This window comes from Trachypithecus francoisi, unplaced genomic scaffold (assembly GCF_009764315.1).
Source record: "Trachypithecus francoisi isolate TF-2019V2 unplaced genomic scaffold, Tfra_2.0 Lachesis_group1, whole genome shotgun sequence".
Lineage (NCBI taxonomy): Eukaryota > Metazoa > Chordata > Mammalia > Primates > Cercopithecidae > Trachypithecus > Trachypithecus francoisi.
In genome coordinates, this window is record NW_022681454.1 from 62745815 (window position 1) to 62762436 (window position 16622).

The window sequence follows — 16622 nt, forward strand, 5'->3', positions numbered from 1 at the left end:
GCCTCTTAACAAACCTTGGAGGAAGTATTTGGCTTGCTTTAGATTTGTGGTACTTAGTCATTTTTGTTTATGATCTGTGTGCCTTAGTCACCAATGCTGAGGGAAAGGAAAAGTTACTTTTTAATTATAGAAGCTATTATGGTAGTCTAGGAAAGAGGATGGAGGCTTGGACTAGGTTGGTAGTGAAAATGGAGAGAATCAGATGAATTTGGGACATGTTTTGGAGAGAAAGCGGACAGGTCATGCTGGTAAATTGGATGTAGGGGAGAGGAGAAGAAAGGAACCGAAGAAGAGGATTTTGGCTTGAGTAACTGATGGAGGTGCCATTTACTGAGATGGGGGAAAACTTGAGACAGAAAGAGATTGGTATGTGAGTGTGAGGGTGGATTGGTCATCAAGAGTACCGTTTTACCTGGTTAAGTTTTAGATACTCATTTAGATAGCTACATAGAGATATAAAATACAAAGTTGGACATAGGCATTTAGAACTCAATGGGAAGGTCAAAGTTAAAGTAATACATTTGAGAGTCCTCAGTGTGCCCTATGTTTAAAGGCATGGAATAAGTTAAAATTAATTAGGGAGAGGCTAAGAGAATAGAAAAGATGAGAATTAAGCCTTGATGCCCTCAATATTCAGAGGAAAATTTAGCAAGAGACCCAGAAGGAGTCACCTTCTGTGACAAGGGGAAAACAGGGAGTAATATTCTCTGTGTTCCATGAGAATAAAGTCTTGTCACAGTTTGAATATCCCAAAATACAATGAGCTGTGTCCACAGGGAGTGAAGCACCCAACTATTTTGGATGATTTTCAAATAAATGCTGAATTTAGTTGTATAGAATATTGAAAAAAAATTTGAGTCATGAAGGTGAGACTAAATTACCTTTAAGATCTCTTTCATCCAGCTGAGTCTATCACTGAATATCTTACTACACAAATCTTAAATGTAAGCATAGAAAAAGAAGCCTTTTTTTTTTTTTTTGCTAAGAATTTAGAACACATGGTTAAGTTCTCAATCACTTAACACACATGTAAAGAGTTCTACTATTCACATTTTACATTTTTTTTAGTGGCAAAAACATAACTAAAACTGGTAAAGAAATGGTTTAAAAATTAAACTGGAACTTGCATTTGTATATAGTAGGTTAATTATAAAAAGAATATGTAACAGCTTACCTATGGCACAGAATTATAAGCAAATACAAACTACAGCTAACTTTTCAGTATGACTATTTATTTAAAAATTACCTTTATTAACCTTTTGTTCTTCCATAAATAGTTAATGCTGCTAGTTATTCTGCACCCCCTTACCTCCTGCTCCAGGCCAGCCTTTTTTTCCATTAGTTTGCAAACTTCAATGCACATCAGAATCAACTGGGATACTTTTTGAAAATATATATTCCAAGGACACATCTCCAGAAATTCTGAGTGTTGCCAGGAAATCTATATTTTAACCAGTACTACAAGTGGTTCTAGTCAGATGATCCCTAGAGCACACAAGGCAAAACACTAGACCAGATCCCATGTTGCCATCATAGGCAATTCTCTTCTAATAACAAATGTGTCACACCTTATTTTTATTAACACAATTTATTTTAGATTTATAGTTTACATAATCAAAATATAAAAATGCAAGATTGGCTGGGTGCAGTGGCTCATGTCTGTAATCCTAATACTCTGGGAGGCCGAGGCAGACAAATTACCTGAGGTTAGGAGTTCAAAACCAGCGTGAACAACATGGAGAAACCCTGTCTCTACTAAAGATACAAAATTAGTCGGGCGTGGTGGCACATGCCTATAATCCCAGCTACTTGGGAGGCTGAGACAGGAGAATCGCTTGAACCCAGGAGGCAGAGGTTGCAGTGAGCTGAGATCGCACCATTGCACTCCAGCCTAGGCAACAAGAGCGAAACTCTGTCTCAAAAAAAAAAAAAAAGAAAAGAAAAAAAAGCAAGGATGGAAGAATGAAAATATCAAATACAGAGCTTTTCTTAGGTTAGTAATTATGAGTTAAACAATCTTTGCTGTTATAAGAAAAGAAACTTTTGGAGAAGCTTTAATTTGTTCCCAAGGATTTGTCCAACTTGCTTTGGGAAGGCAGTCTAGCCTTGAGTTTATTTTTCAAGAATTAAAAAGGTATCTAGCTCACTATTAATTACCCTTTTTTTTTTTTTTGAGTAATTGAATAAGTCATTTATTTAGAAACTTCAGTTGGGGGTGAGGATCTTTTAGGGTGGTTGATAGTTGTTTTGACATCCTGACCACAAACTAAAATAATGTGCTTTCAGGTCTGTTTCTTTTTTTAATAAACTCTTCATGTGATGCCAGTATATTTTCCCTAAACTCAAGTAGTTCCTAAGTCCTACTGATAGTAGAAATTAACATAAGGATAAACTTTGACAGTATAGTAATATTGCATGTGATAGTGCCTGGCACTTTGTTCTTACAGACTTTCAATACATACTCTTTGAAGAAGTGCAATCATGGGCTAGCCTTTAATGTCTCTTTCATCCTGTCATTTCGTACTTCTAGCTTTGAAGTCAGCTTGGCTTACTTATGATTCTGAAGTACTCCTAATTACCTCTTAAAATTCTAGGAGTCACTTCAAAAATTAGAGCTGAGAACCAAAAGTAACACAGATTTGATGCTGTTGTGTAACCAGCATATTCTTGGAACCAACCTTGCCTAAGAGAGAGGAAATTCTAGCATGTTGGAGTGGGAGTGCAGGGGGTGCTCCCCAAAAGCTCAGTTAGAAAAAAATGACACTAATTAAGTGAAAAAATTTTTACACAAAATGCTGCAGGGATTCAGTTTTCTGTTGAGGCATCTCAAATACAAATCATCTTACGGGTTTACAATTCTGAAAGCTGTAACTAGACACAAGGTCTGTCTTAATGTTATCAAATTAAAATATGGCAACTTATTTATCTAGTATCTACCAGCTTCTTTTTTTTTTCGAGACAGAGTCTCCCTCTGTCATCCAGGCTAGAATGCAGTGATGCCATCTCGGCTTACTGCAGCCTCTGCCTCCCAGATTCAAGTGATTCTCCTGCCCCAGCCTCCTGCATAGCTGGGATTACAGGCGCTCGCCACCATGTGCAGCTCATTTTTGTATTTTTAGTAGAGACAGGGTTTCACCATGTTGGCCAGGCTGGTCTCCAATTCCTGACCTCAAGTGATCCACCTGACTGGGCCTCCCTGAGTGCAGGGATTACAGGTGTGAGGCACTGTGCCCAGCTGAGTATCTACCAGTTTCTGATTCCAGTTCCATGTTTCAGCTTATAAAATAACTAAAAGTAATCAAAATATATACAAAATATATATTTTGTAAGGTATATACAATGTATATATTTTGTAAGGAATATACAATGCATATATTTTGTAAGGAATATACAATGTATATATTTTGTAAGGAATATACAACATACATATTTTGTAAGGTATATACAAAATATATATTTAAATCTGGTAGCTTGGTTAATTAAGGACTAGTATAAAAAATTAACATAAGATACACTTGGGACCTTAAAGGACTTTCATTTCTCTCCCCTTCCTTCATCTCTCCTCCTTCACTTCACCTCATTTATTATTCTAGGCATGGCAGATGTCAGATATCTGATTTGAAGACTGATATGAACATATCTAGGTAATAAAATGGAAAGTCTCTATTTCAACATTCTTAATGGAATCCTTCTTTGGGAAATTATTATTAGTCTTCTGGTTTAAACATTTATATAGTGTAAATGCAAAATAAAAATGATTGCATCAAATTACGGTTTTTTTTGTTTTTTGATGCTTTGCAAGAAAATACTTAAATGTGAGTCATACATTTTTCCAGTTCGGCATTTAAACTGCAGACTTCAACCACAGTTGTGATTGTTTTTAGTTTGTTAGCTGCCTGGAGTGTTATTTTAAGAAAGCAGAAGCACCATCATTTGCACACTCCTTATAGATCACACACCTTAACCCTGACTTTTTTTGCTCCAGTTTTTCAGAAGAAGTGAAGTCAAGATGAAGAACCATTTGCTTTTCTGGGGAGTCCTGGCCATTTTTGTTAAGGCTGTTCATGTAAAAGGTATGTGATATTTAGAAAATCAAAGGAAAAATATAGGACAGATCTGTTTTTCAGTTTTAAACATTTATGCCTATGCTTTGGTTGGCCAGCAGGCCAGCTACTGTTTCTAACATGCTTTCATCTTTCTATGGCAGTTGACTTTACACAGATAAGAATCTTTTAATTATTTTTTCTCTTAGTTATTTGCCTACTACAAACTAGAGAATAAGAAATTAGCTAACTACAGATAGTCCTACTTATATGAATGTCCACATTGAATCTTAAAAATCTATAATCCTTCCCTTGAGTCTCTTAAATTAATATTCTGGAGAAGTGAAATAATAATTACTGTAAATACAACATGGAATGCATTGGGATTTTGTTTCCCCAAAGAGGCTGGTATTGGTTTTAACAGCTTTCCTGGATCTGAGCCCACAGATTTATTATGACCCTTTAACAATGTTTAATGTTATACAGGTTGCCTATAAATTGATGACTGAACTTTTGTTATTTTGTTTATTGATCTTTCAAACAACTTCAGAAAATGGAATACATTCTGAATTTAGAGGTACAATATTAAATAATTTTCATTTAGAAGGGCACATTAAAATTTGTCTGGATTGTTCCTATCACTGAGTCTGTGGTTCTTATTTCAAGACAAATAATGACAGAAATGTGATTAGGAATAGACATTATATATATATATAATACTAATTTAGCATCAAGAATAACTTTCTAATGATTTAAAATATAAAATATTACTAAAGGATGTACAACATAAGTATATGTACATATCTAAAAATATATGATATATATAATGGGGCTATTTCCCTATAAACCCTACAAAGTTGAAAGTTGAAAATATCAAAAGTATGATATTTTCAACTTTCAACTTACAATGACTTTATAGGGAGGTAGCCCCATTGTAGCTGAGGAGCATACTGAATGCATATCACTTTCACAGCATCATAAAGTAGGAAAATTGTAAGTAGAACCATGGTAAGCTGGGGACCATCTGTATATAAAATAGCTATCACTTACTGAATATGATATTCTAGGTGTCATGCTAATTCCTTTACATATAATATTCCGTTTAATTCTCTCAGTAACCACGTGAAGATAAATACTATTATTACTTCTGACATACAGTTGAGCCAGTTGAGTCTTACAGAGGTGAAATAACTTACCAAAGTCATACATCAAGCAAGAGAGTAAGTAGAACCCAGGCAATCTGACCCTATAGCCCACACTCCTACTATCCTATTCTGCCTTGTGTAAGGCAATCACTTTTTAGTAAACTCATTATGGTCATATCTAGCATATGTTGTTAAATCTATTTTCTTATTTGTTTGAACTGAATTACATTTAACACATATTCATTGAACAGCTACTATGTGTCAGATGCTCTTGGAATAAAGTAAAGCACAGTCCCTAATATCAGGTTTGTTAGGAAAAATACTGCCTATTGGTGAGATCAAATGTTAGACTCTAAGTCTTAGTGAATTGAAAGTATTTGTAAATTTTCTGACAGCTATGTATTTCTGATAGATGTTAGGCTGCCTAATATTTTTATATATTAACTTCCAAGGTTTCTGGTAAGGAAATAATTATATGCTATAATAGAATATAGACATTTTCTATTTAAGACTCAATAGTTAAGTCACTCCTCAACAATCTGTATTTTTGGTCAGGCGTTATGTGCTTATTTATGTTTCACTGAGAAAAAACATTTAAGAGTCATGGATACACAAGTAGAAAAGAGGACATCATTTAGGTCATTTTACCTTTTTCAGATGTTAATGAGTTATTTCATTACCTTGAATTGACTCCATAATGTTTCTTTCCAATATTACACAGACTGTGTCAGAAGATTCATTAGGAACTTATGAATAATGGTGTAATAATGCATTATAAAGTGCTTCAAACAATTACAAGTACAATAACAATGGTCTTAAAATGTTTTTGTAGTGGCTCTTATCATTAAGACTGAAATACTGCATTAGGTTCTCTCTGCTCTGGGAATCGTCTCAGGAACAGACTTCCAGTTAAAATTATAACTATCTGATCATTTAAACTTTATAACTTGAATTCATGTGCTAAATCTGTGTTTTTTTTAGTTGAGGCTTAATGAGAGGAATTGTTAAAGGTCACTTAGCTAAAATTATACGAATACAGCATATTTAACATCATCATCATTATTATTATTTTTTTTTTGAGATGGAGTCTCGCTGTCGCCCAGACTGGAGTGCAGTGGTACAATCTCAGCTCACTGCAACCTCCACCTCTGAGGTTCAAGCAATTCTTCTGCCTCAGCCTCCCTGGTAGCTGGGACTACAGGTGTGCACCACCATGCCTGGCTAATTTTTGTGTTATTAGTAGAGACAGGGTTTCGCCATATTGACAGGCTGGTCTGGAACTCCTGAACTCATTATCCACCCACCTCGGCCTCCCAAAGTGCTGGGATTACAGGTGTGAGCCACTGCACCCGGCCAGCATCATCCTTATTATTAATTAGCACTCTTATTTAATAGCATTACTTATGTAAAGCTATTATTGAATTTTTAGAATCAGGTAATTTGCTGGGCACAGTGGCTCACGCCCATGATCCCAGCACTTTGGGAGGCCGAGGCTGGTGGATCAGCTGAGGTCAGGAGTTCGAGACCAGCCTGACCAACATGGTGAAACTTGGTCTCTACTAAAAATACAAAAATTAGATGGGCATGGTGGTACATGCCTGTAATCCCAGCTACTTGGGAGGTTGAGGCAGGAGAATTGCTTGAACCTGGGAGGCGGAGGTTGCAGTGAGCTGAGATTGCGCCATTGCACTGCAGCCTGGGCAACAAGAGTGAAACTCTGTCTCAAAAATAGAAAATTAAAATAAAACCTGTTAGTCCAAATCCAGATGATACAAAATTTCCTTTGTTTATTCCTTGCAATACTTATCAAGGTTGGGTGCGGTGGCTCTGTAATCCCAGCACTTTGGGAGGCTCGAGGCAGATGGATCACTTGAGGTCAGGAGTTTAAGACCAGCCTGGGCAACATGGTGAAACTCCATCTGTGCTAAAAAAAACCACAAAGATCTAGCCAGGCGTGATGGTGCACACCTGTAGTCCCAGCTACTTGGGAGGCCGAGTCAGGAAAATCGCTTGAACCCGGGAGGCAGAGGTTGCAGTGAGCTGAGATCTTGCCAGTGCACTCCAGCCTGGGTGACAGAGTGAGACACTATGTCAAACAAACAAACAAACAACTTATCAGACCTTTTTGTGTAATATTCAGATGAGACAATAAATTTTGATATTCAAAGTTAAGGCTTTAATGGTCATATGTGTATTTATTCATTTATTCATTTTTTTCTGTATACAGGCATATTCAATTGAGATTGTACCTCATAATATTTCTAAATTGCTTTTGCAAATTTATAGCACTTTATGTCATACATACTCTTTTTAAATAATTCTTTTTTTTTCCTTTTTTTTGAGATGAACTCTCACTCTGTTGCCCAAGCTGGAGTGCAGTAGCATGATCTTGGCTCACTGCCACCTCCACCTCCCAGGTTCAAGTGATTCTCCTGCCTCAGCCTCTCGAGTAGCTGGGACTACAGGTATTCACCACTATGCCCGGCTAATTTTTGTATTTTTAGTAGAGACGGGGTTTCACTATGTTGACCAGGCTGGTCTTGAACTCCTGACCTTGTGATCTGCCTGCCTCGGCCTCCCAAAGTCCTGGGATTACAGGCATGAGCCACTGCACCCTGCTAAAAATAATTCTTATAAGAAATATAGTCTTTATTATTTTTTATTGAATTATGTACTATGATAATCTGTTATGAAAAGGCAGATAATTGTGGTAGAGAATATTTAAAAGTCATACAAAATAAGGTTATCTTGGAGGAAAACATGCCTGTTCTTAACTATAATACAATTTATACAAAAAAAAATTTAAGTACAAATGAGAGTTCAGGAAGGATGTGAAAATCAGAATTATTTCATCCCATATTCCCATACACTGGTTCAAGAAAAAAGTGAAAATTCCTTTTAGAGTACTTTTGGATTTCCTTCACTGTGATGTAAGATTCTGCTTAGAGAACAAATGGATAAAGTTGAGAAAAACCAACCGTAAAACTATTTTTCTGCAGGCAAGAAAGATAAAATAACTCAATGCAAAATATATAAATTGACATTTGTTTTCCTTTCTTTGTAATACGTTTACCTTTCAAGCTCAAGAAGGTGAAAGGATTGTTCTTGTTGACAACAAATGTAAGTGTGCCCGGATTACTTCTAGGATCATCCGTTCTTCCGAAGATCCTAATGAGGACATTGTGGAGAGAAACATCCGAATTATGTATGTGGCATTCCATATTCCTTTTTTTCCTGTTCTAAGCAGAGATACTTTCTGACACTAAGCATTGTTTGAATGTAGTACCTACATCTTTACTCCCCTTTTTGCTGTGTAGCACTTTACATGAGTAAAGAATTGAATCTTGTGAATGAACTTGAGGCAATTTTATTGAAATTAGAGGTAAGAATGAAAGATTACAGGCAATCTAAAATCAGTGGGCTACATCAAATTATAAACAAAGGCTGTTATCTAGTCATCAACATGCACTGTTATATGAAGTTATTTCTATTTATTTATTTTTGATTGCTTGTTTTTGAGACAGGGTCTCACTCTGTCACCCAGGCTAGAGTGCAGTGGCAAGATCACTGCTTACTGCAGCCTCGAACTCCCAGGCTTAAGTGATCCTCCTCAGTAGATGGAACTACAGGCATGCACCACCACATCTGGATAATTTTTTATTTTTCTCTAGAGACAGGGTCTCACTATGTTGCCCAGGCTGTTCTCGAACTTCTGAGCTCAAGCGATCCTCCTGCCTTGGCCTCCCAGAGTGATAGGATTATAGGCCTGGGCCACCACGCCTGGCCAAGTTATTTCAATTTGAATCAGAACTTTCAGTTGCCCTTGATCAGTTCAAACTGAAACTGCAGATAACACTAAAGTCTTATTTTGTACCATATATAGATAACTGAGTCTTTTACACTGTAATCAGATGTCTGCATCGAGATAAGGCAGACTGATCACATTAACTAATTTGATTCGATCTCACTTTTAGATTGGATTTCAGATATTCATTTCGTTTCACACACAGTCCAGAGTTATATGCTATATAGCTCTTTTTCAATAGCAAGAATGCTGATACTGTTTGAGAAATTGGATTTCTATTGGATCCAATCAGTTGTAAGTTTTCCTTGTAAACCACTCCTACCTTAATAGTTTTTCCCCAATCAAATCTCCTATAGAAAGAGAACAGGGCATTCCATTCCTTTCAATCAATGGGAAAAGTATAATGTGTTTAAGAATTTTGTTTTAAGTTCTGTCTGGGACACTTAATAGCTGTGTGTTCTTGTATGCAAGTTACTTATCTACTTTGAACTTCAAGTTTTTCATCTTTAAATGAGGAAAAAAGTCATGCTTAACTCATAGGATTATTGTAAAAATAAATAGAGAATATTCCTTTTAGAGCTTATATATTTCTGGGACATATTAAAAAATATTTACTATTATTTATTCACCTAATCTATGTGCCAATTATTGTCACTATCCTGCTTAAAAGCCTTGTGATGGTTTCCCCAACATTGATCTTAGGATATATTACAAATGCCTCGGCCTGACCTACAAAGCTTAGCATAACTCTCAAGATCATCCATTGCCACTTTTCTTTTACTTTATGTTTAAAAATTCAGCACTACTGGGGCTGGGCGTGATGACTCACGCCTGTAATCGCAGCACTTTGGGAGGCCAAGGTGGGCAGATCACCTGAGGTCAGGAGTTTGAGACCAGTCTGGCCAACATGGTGAAACCCCGTCTCTACTGAAAATACAAAAATTAGCCGGGCATAGTGGCAGGTGCCTGTAATCCCAGCTACTCGGAAGGCTGAGGCAGGAGAATTGCTTGAACCCGGGACGCGGAGTTTGCGGTGAGCCGAGATCACATCATTGCTGCACTCCAGCCTGGGGGACAAGAGCAAGACTTCCTTAAAAAGTAAAAAATAAAAATAAATAAATAAATTCAGGACTGCTGTAATGTCTCTATTTCCCCACATTCACAGTGCTTTTATACCTGTTAGTTCCTCTGTTTGAAGAACTCTGTCCCACCCCTCTTAGCCTAGTTAACTCCTTCTCAATGTGCATGTCTTAGTTCAGCCATCACTTCCTCTGGCAGGTTTTCTTTGACCACTGAGATCCTGCCCACATAGCTTCATGTTAGGGATAGAACAGCTGGAGTAGTGGGTAATTGGAAAGAATGGCATACATAACATTGGCACTTAAGCCATGTTGAAGAGTGTCTATCTTATGTTTAAACCTCCAGGAGGAGATTTTTTTTAAATGGCTCTCCATGATCTTCTAATTCATCTTTTTATTTTATGAAATGACTCTTTTTATATTATATTGTTTACTGAAATCAGATAATTTAGATGCTTCATGACACTTTACCTGATGTGTTGATCTTCCCTGTTCTGATTTCTGAAAGTATGTTACCATTGCTGTGCCATTATGGTATTATTATTATTATTATTATTATTAATTATTATTTTGAGATGGAATCTCCCTCTGTCACCCAGGCTGGAATGCAGTGCTGCGATCTTGGCTCACTGCAACCTCTGCCTCCTGGGTTCAAGCAATTCGCCTGCCTCAGCCTCCCCGAGTAGCTGGGACTAAAGGCACGTACCACCATGCCCAGCTAATATTTTTGTATTTTTAGTAGAGACAAAGTTTCACCATATTGGCCAGGCTAGTCTCAAACTCTTGACCTCAGGTGATCTGCCCACCTTGGCCTCCCAAAGCACAGACATGAGCCACCATGCGCAGCTATTTTTTTTTTGAGACAGAGTCTCACTGTGTTGCCCAGGCTGGAGTGTAGTAGCATGATCTTGGCTCACTGCAACATCTGCCTCCCGGGTTCAAGCAATTCTCCTGCCTCAGCCTCCCAGGTTCAAGCAATTCTCCTGCCTCAGCCTCCTGAGTAGCTGGGACTACATGTGCGTGCCACATCTCCCGGCTAATTTTTGTATTTTTAGTAGAGATAGGATTTCACCATGTTGGCCAGGCTGGGCTTGAATTCCTGACTTCAAGCAATCCACCCACCTCAGCGTCCCGAAGTGCTGGGATTACAGGCATGAGCCATCATGCAGGTAACAATAATACCTGCCATTATGGTATTATTCCCAACTCCATTACTTATTAAAATGATGTGACTTTGGGCAAGTTACTTAACTAAGTCTTTTTCTTAAACTTTAAAAAAAGGGATAATTATGTATGTATGTGTGAATATATACACATATACTTTATAGGATTGTGAGGGTTAAATACAATAATTCATAAAAGAACAGTGTTTGGCTTATAGTAGCCTCTCAAAAATGTTTATTACCTTGTCTTTCTCATTATTTAAAGCTTTTTCTGATATTACTAGAGTCTTTACAGTCTTATTAAGAATAGATTCATTCATTCATTCAACGAATGTTTATTTAGTAACTGCCAAATATTAAGGGTTGGCGGTGGGGATAAAACAGTTTATTTAAAATACAGTCCATTTCTTAAGAGAATTTATAGTCTAACGGGAAACCTTAAACAATTAAAAAGGCAATTACAATTCTGTATTGTAAGTGCTATGATAGGAACGGGCATGGGTTGTTATAGGAGCACTGAGGAGGGGTACCCAGTCCAATCCTCAGGGAGAGGAGAAGGGTGGCAGTGGGAGGCAGGAAAGGGTGTTTGGAATAAGTGGTGGGATGGATGATGGCTGTTAGCTCAATAGGAGTTTGCTGGCTAAATGTGTGTGGGGAGTGAGAGAATTAATAGGTGGGGCAGGTCATTCCAGGAAAAGGAAATAGATTGCTGTGAGGATTAGATGAGATCATCACGTAATATGCTTAGCATAGTACCAGGCACACTGTAACCTTTATTATATGTTAGAACTGTTATTGTTAAGATGGGAGATGAGAAAAGCATGGTACATTTGTGGAACTGCAAGTGATTGTTTACAGCTGGCATGCATTTTGGAGCGTGACATTGTGAGAGATGAAGCTGGAGAGTTAGGGGCATATTAGGATGTGCCTTCTATGCTATTTTGAGGATACCCTGTTATCTGTGGAGAGACGCTAGAAGTTTTAAGCAGAGAAGGAAATTAAGTTTGCATTTTAGAAAGGACGTTCGGCCATAATGTGACCAGTGCTTTGAAAGGGTCAAGACAAAAGGAAGACAGTGTTATAATCTAGGAGAGGATAGTGGTGTCCTGAATTAAGGCAGTAATAATGAGAAGAGAGGCAAGTGGATGGATTTCACACATGAAAATAATTAGAATCAACTGGACTGTGAGATTGAGTAGATGTGTGACGGGGGAGGATTCAGGTATGATAATCAGGTTTCTGGCTTGGATAATATTGCTAAATACTGAGTTAGGAAACAAGTTTTTTGTTGTTCCTTTTGGTAGGGAGGGGTGCATATGAGAAGGAATGATGACTTACATGAAAAAAATTTTAAAGTTAATGAAATCACCTCAACTTGTTGACAATCATTATCTAATTTTTCACAGGACATCACAATGAAAAAGTTCCAGCTTTGCTACTTAATTTTTGTGTGAACTTGGGTGGACCACTAACCTCTCCTATTTATGACTTCCTCTCCTCTAAAATCTGGATAATAATATCTGTCTGTCCATTTCACAAATATTGAACATATTCCATATGCCACATACCTAGCTAGGCACTGGGAATACATAAATGTTTTTACCTCAAGGAACTTACATAGCCCAGGGAAGCAACCACTCTGTAGACAAGCAACTATGATATGGTATTCAATATAATAAATATATATGAGCATTAATGAGACTGCAGAGGAAGAAGTTTGTTGAAGGGTGAGGATAACATCAATATAATTATTACAGAGGTAAAACCTGAGTTGAGTTTTAAAGGAAAAGCAAAAATTTGCCAAGTCAGCAAAGATAGTTGACAGCAGAGTTGCTGTGAGGTTTATTTTGAATGAGACATATTTAAAACATAGCAAGTTACCAAAAACATCTGAATAATGGTATTACTCTAGAGTGCTTATAGAGTACTAAATACAATGATAAGTACTGTTCTGATGAAATAGTGGCAGTATACCTATTACCAAAAACAACAATATCTGTATTTCATTGTTTTAACTTTGTTTTCTTTATTTTCTTTTAGTGTTCCTCTGAACAACAGGGAGAATATCTCTGATCCCACCTCACCATTGAGAACCAAATTTGTGTACCATTTGTCTGACCTGTAAGATATATTTTTTTCCATAGTAATATAGATGTGGAAGTTAATAGCTTTTAATTTTAACCTTGTAAGAATGTTTTTCAAAATATGTTGGAGTATAAACATTTACAAATATAATCTGAACTTTTGAATACATTAATTCCTATGTTAATTATTAGGTATCATAAATTCATAAAACTTTGTCACAGATAAAATTTAGCTATACATTTTTTCTAAAGAAAAACATATTGGCATTCATAGAAAGGCCAATTTCTCTTAATAGTTCAATAAGTAGATTTGATCTTATGAACAGGCAGGTGTTTCTTTGGAAATGACAGACTCCAACATCAATTTTTTTAGAAAAATTCTCCCTTTCTTGTCACTATAAATAACTTGTTTAAACAGGTATACAGTTGGGAATAAGCCTAACACGGTAGAAATTGCTGTGTGGTATAGATAAAATAATCATATTATCACATCATTAATCATATTGCTTATTTTCAACTAATATATATTAAAGATTGGAAAATCCCATAAGCTCTTCTGTATTGTAGAGCTTCTTATGTCTGAAAGGAGTCGTCCTTTGCTGTCACGTCAGAGCTGCAAGAACTAATTGATTTTCGATTGAAATGTGTAGTCGCATTTTGAGACAGCATTTGAGGGGATTGTCTAATGCATATGTTTGCTTTTCAGCTGTAAAAAATGTGATCCTACAGAAGTGGAGCTGGATAATCAGATAGTTACTGCTACCCAGAGCAATATCTGTGATGAAGACAGTGCTACAGAGACCTGCTACACTTATGACAGAAACAAGTGCTACACAGCTGTGGTCCCATTCACATATGGTGGTGAGACCAAAATGGTGAAAACAGCCTTAACCCCAGATTCCTGCTATCCTGACTAATTTAAGTCATTGCTGACTGCATAGCTCTTTTTCTTGAGAGGCTCTCCATTTTGATTCAGAAAGTTTGCATATTGATTACCAATGAATTTGAAACCAGGGTTTTTTTTTTTGGATGATGTAAAACCAACTCCCTGCCACCAAAATAATTAAAATAGTCACATTGTTATCTTTATTAGGTAATCACTTCTTAATTATATGTTCACACTCTAAGTATCAAAATCTGCCAATTATCATGCTTACCTGAAAGAGGTATGCTTCCTTAGGAATACAGTTTCTAGCATTAAACAAATAAACAAGGGGAGAAAATAAAACTCAAGGAGTAAAAATCAGGAGGTGTAATAAAATGTTCCTCACATTTCCCCCCCCTTCTTTTTTTTTTTTGCCTTTGCCTTGGAGAGTCAGAGCTTCCGCATTTTCTTTACTATTCTCTTTGAAAAATGTTTCACTGTGTAGAGAATATATGTGTATAAACATAGGTCAAATATATGTCTTCATTAGGAAAATAATAATCGGAAAACATGTTCTAAAACTATTTACAAAAATAATTTAAGGTGAAATCTCTAATATTTATAAAACTAGCTAAATAAATGCATAATTAAAAATATATTTGGACATAACAGACTTGGAAGCAGATGATACAGACTTCTTTTTTTCATAATCAGGTTAGTGTAAGAAATTCCCATTTGAAACCATCCGTTTTGTAACTGAATCTTATGAAATATATGTATTTCTTGGTACATATTCTCTAGCACAGTCTGAGCAATTAAATAGATTCATAAGCATATACCTGTGTGAAATAATTTGTTGGACAAATTTTGCTCATGTTAACTTTATGTAAGTTAACTTGCTATTGATGAACGGTTTGTAAGTATGATATAACGATGCATTAATTACAGAACTCATACATGTACATATTTGAGGTGGCTTTGCCATTTTATACCCATAATTAAATAAAAGGGCAAAAATCCCTCCTGATAAGTACCATGTTTATCATGGTACATAAAACTTCTTTATGGCAGAAAGCCAAGGCCAATTGACATATATATTTAAGGGTACTATGGAAAGTAAATGCTAACTCTGAATTTAAAACAGTGGGAGAATGATTAGTAAGAGTTGGTTTCTTGAAAAGGAATTGTTCTGTTTCCTTCTTTTAAAAAAATGGTAATAGTCATTTTTAGTGACTTCCACCGATTATGCAGTGTTTCTTTAGGGATATGCATAGGACACTCTGGTGCTTCAGTAGAAACCCCAGTTTTGGCGTATTAAAGATACATCCATTCTTGACTGATCTTTAATCTAGAGTGCGGTTTTAGCCACGTCTTTGAATTTCATTTAGTCAGTAAACATTCATTAAATATTAACCAAATGCACAGGATTGGTCTGTGGTGGTGAAGTTATGGTAAGCACCCTCGAGAAAGTCACTATCACTGCTCACTCCCCAGAACTGTGCTTAGGTGTCATCTTTGTGAGACCCACCCTGACTACTTTTTAAATATTTTAAACCCGATTTCTTTTTCTTAGTCTACTTCCCCCGTGTACTTACCTCCCTCTAGCAGACTATGTAATTTAGTTATGTGTCATGTTTATGGTCTGTCTTCCCTCACTAGAGTGTAATCTCCACAAAGGCATGCACTTTTGCCCATAGATGTGTCCTCACCATCTAGAACAGTGTCTGGCACATGGAGATACTCAATAGATATTTGTTGAATGAATGAACATGAGTATAGCTTAGATGAAGAGATAAGACATACACATAAAGAATTATTATTTGGCAGAGCCTGCTGAAGGCAAAGAAATAGCTTCCAAAGAGCTATGATAATTCGTGGGAGACTGCTTCTGAAGAGACCCCTTACTTTCTCCTCATCTTTGCCTTAGTTTCTCGGTGTACCCAGTAGAAAAAGTATTGTAGATCCACATCGCAGATCCTTATAGGAGAGACCCCTATTCCAGCATTATTACCTCATTAAATGCTAGCTGGAAGAAGGCTGCAATTTGTAGTCCCACAAGTCTTCCTTCTTTCAGAAGTTCAGTTAAACTCTGATACTACCATATTAGTAACAATTTAGTACTTACTATGTGCTAGGTACCAATGTAAGTGCTTTATAAATATTAACTCATTCAATATAAATCCGGAGTAGCTGGTGATCCTTAAATGAGAGTTATTGAGGAAACATTAAAGCCTTTTGTTAAGTTGTATTCAAACATTTGCTGGTATTAGTGGAACATTTAGAGGGACACACACTAAGGAATCAATGTAAGATGTGGTGGCCATGAAAGGAGCCTCTCAGTTCTCTGCAAGGAATGTGACTGACCTATAGTTCTGAGATCCACTGTGTTTGCACAAGGGACACTAAGGTCAGTTCCTGGGAGACACAGGACTCTTCTG

General features: G+C 36.6%; 1 protein-coding gene across 5 annotated transcripts in view; it reads left to right on the plus strand.

Annotated features, from left to right (window-relative positions):
* JCHAIN (joining chain of multimeric IgA and IgM) overlaps window positions 1-15020 on the plus strand; it is a 30935-nt gene extending 15915 nt beyond the window's left edge. For 2 of the 5 annotated variants that reach the window (XM_033214509.1, XM_033214508.1), the window contains exons 2-5: window positions 3994-4073; window positions 8270-8393; window positions 13276-13356; window positions 14026-15020. In XM_033214509.1, the coding sequence (XP_033070400.1) occupies window positions 4010-4073; window positions 8270-8393; window positions 13276-13356; window positions 14026-14236 (480 nt within the window). In that variant the 5' untranslated portion in view covers window positions 3994-4009 and the 3' untranslated portion in view covers window positions 14237-15020. Of the gene's footprint in view, window positions 1-3275; window positions 3295-3625; window positions 3645-3796; window positions 3816-3993; window positions 4074-8269; window positions 8394-13275; window positions 13357-14025 lie in introns of those variants that run through there. The other 3 variants (XM_033214512.1, XM_033214507.1, XM_033214511.1) reach the window with 3 other exon arrangements.
* The last annotated feature ends 1602 nt before the right edge of the window (window positions 15021-16622 follow it).